Source organism: Nestor notabilis, unplaced genomic scaffold (assembly GCF_000696875.1).
Source record: "Nestor notabilis isolate BGI_N333 unplaced genomic scaffold, ASM69687v1 C14991877, whole genome shotgun sequence".
NCBI classification, from domain to species: domain Eukaryota; kingdom Metazoa; phylum Chordata; class Aves; order Psittaciformes; family Psittacidae; genus Nestor; species Nestor notabilis.
The window spans coordinates 1-1,478 of NW_009950787.1; the positions used below are offsets into that span (position 1 = coordinate 1).

Consider the following 1,478-nt stretch of genomic DNA (forward strand, 5'->3'; position numbering starts at 1 on the left):
AGGTTCTCGGGGATGCCCCCAGCCCCACTGTCTGGGAAGGGTGTTCCTTGATGTGGAGGCACAGGGCAAATGCTCTCCTGGGCTGGGGTTACTCTGTGGGAGCAGGGAGGTGGGTTTTGCTCTGCCTTGTCCCAGGGCGCTGCTCCCATCTCTTGTCTTCTCCCCAGGTACCAGTTGGCCGTCACCCGTCGGAAGGAGGAGGAGCCCAGCAGCACCAGCATCTACAACCAGAACGACCCCTGGACGCCCACCGTCGCCTTCGCCGACTTCATCAACAATGAGACCATCACCAACGAGGTGAGCCGGGGTCCCCTGGTCTGGAGCTGTGGTACCCAGCCCCAGAGCTGCCCCAGTGGGCTCAGCTGGGAGAGGAGCAGCCCTGGGGATGAGGAAAGCGTGTTTGAGCGTCCCCTTGGCTGTGTGTCTGCTTGGTGCTTTGGTCAGAGCGCAGGGGCCGGTGTGCAGAGCAGGAGCTTGGTTCTCCCTGTGCAGAAATGCAGCAAAACATCAGGAAAATCTCTGTGGGCCAGACCTCGGCTGCAGAGCTCAGGGCAGGGCCCCTTCTGCTGGGTGGGCACCTACAGCCATAGCTGCGGGCAGGTCTTTGGGAAGGGAGGGGATCTTTCCCTGGAGAGGGGAGCTCGCAGTGTGGGAGCAGCCGGGCTGGTTTCCCTCCTGCACTCCTGTAGCTTTCCATGGCTGCTGGGCAGGTTCTGGTTATTGCTCCACAGGGTTCTGAAATAACCATGGTCTTGTGGCTCCCCCCTGCCTAGGACCTGGTTGCCTGGATAACCACTGGGTTCCTTCACATCCCGCACTCGGAGGATATTCCCAACACTGTGACAGTAGGAAACGCAGTTGGCTTTCTCCTGAGACCCTACAACTACTATGACCTGGACCCCTCCATATACTCGCACGACGGTGTGTTTTTCACCAGCGAGCAGGACTTCACGGCGTGTGAAGTCAACCCTGTGGCGTGCCTGCCCCAAACTGCCTCTTGTTTGCCAAACTTCCCTGCGTTCACCTACAATGGTTTCCAAAATACGAGCAGGCTTTAATGCTAGAGGACGGTGCTGGGGGACACAGAGACACCAGGTTGGTTCTTGTGTCTCAGATTTCCCAGTTGTTTGGTGAAGTTGTCCCAATTTCCAGCTGTGCAACGACTTCGCTTTTTATTGTTGCTTTAAGATAGTGCTCTGTAAAAGGGAAGCGTGATCTTCCTGGCATGGTGCCATGTGGGAAGTCTGTGTGAGCTCTGTTAATTGCTGAATTTGAGTCTGTTGCAGAGGGAAAGCGAGGAGAACCCCCTGTTCCTCTGCTGTAGAAGCAAGCGCTGCGTAGTGCCTGTCTCAGGCTAAGAAAATGAAAATGGTTCTGGTCCAGTGCTCTCCTTGAGTGTCTCATTCTTATGACTTACAGCAGCGTCTGCTGCGGGGTCTCTGCCGTGTTTCCTGAACCCACAGATCAGGCTCCAGGTG

General features: G+C 56.6%; 1 protein-coding gene across 1 annotated transcript; it reads left to right on the top strand.

Moving 5' to 3' along the window:
- Positions 1 to 167: 167 nt before the first annotated feature.
- On the top strand, positions 168 to 1,058 carry LOC104412330 (membrane primary amine oxidase-like; the record flags this gene model as incomplete). Its single annotated transcript, XM_010023018.1, has 2 exons — positions 168 to 297; positions 774 to 1,058. Coding segments are annotated over 2 exons (415 nt in total), but the record flags the coding sequence as incomplete, so codon positions are not given.
- Positions 1,059 to 1,478: the final 420 nt, after the last annotated feature.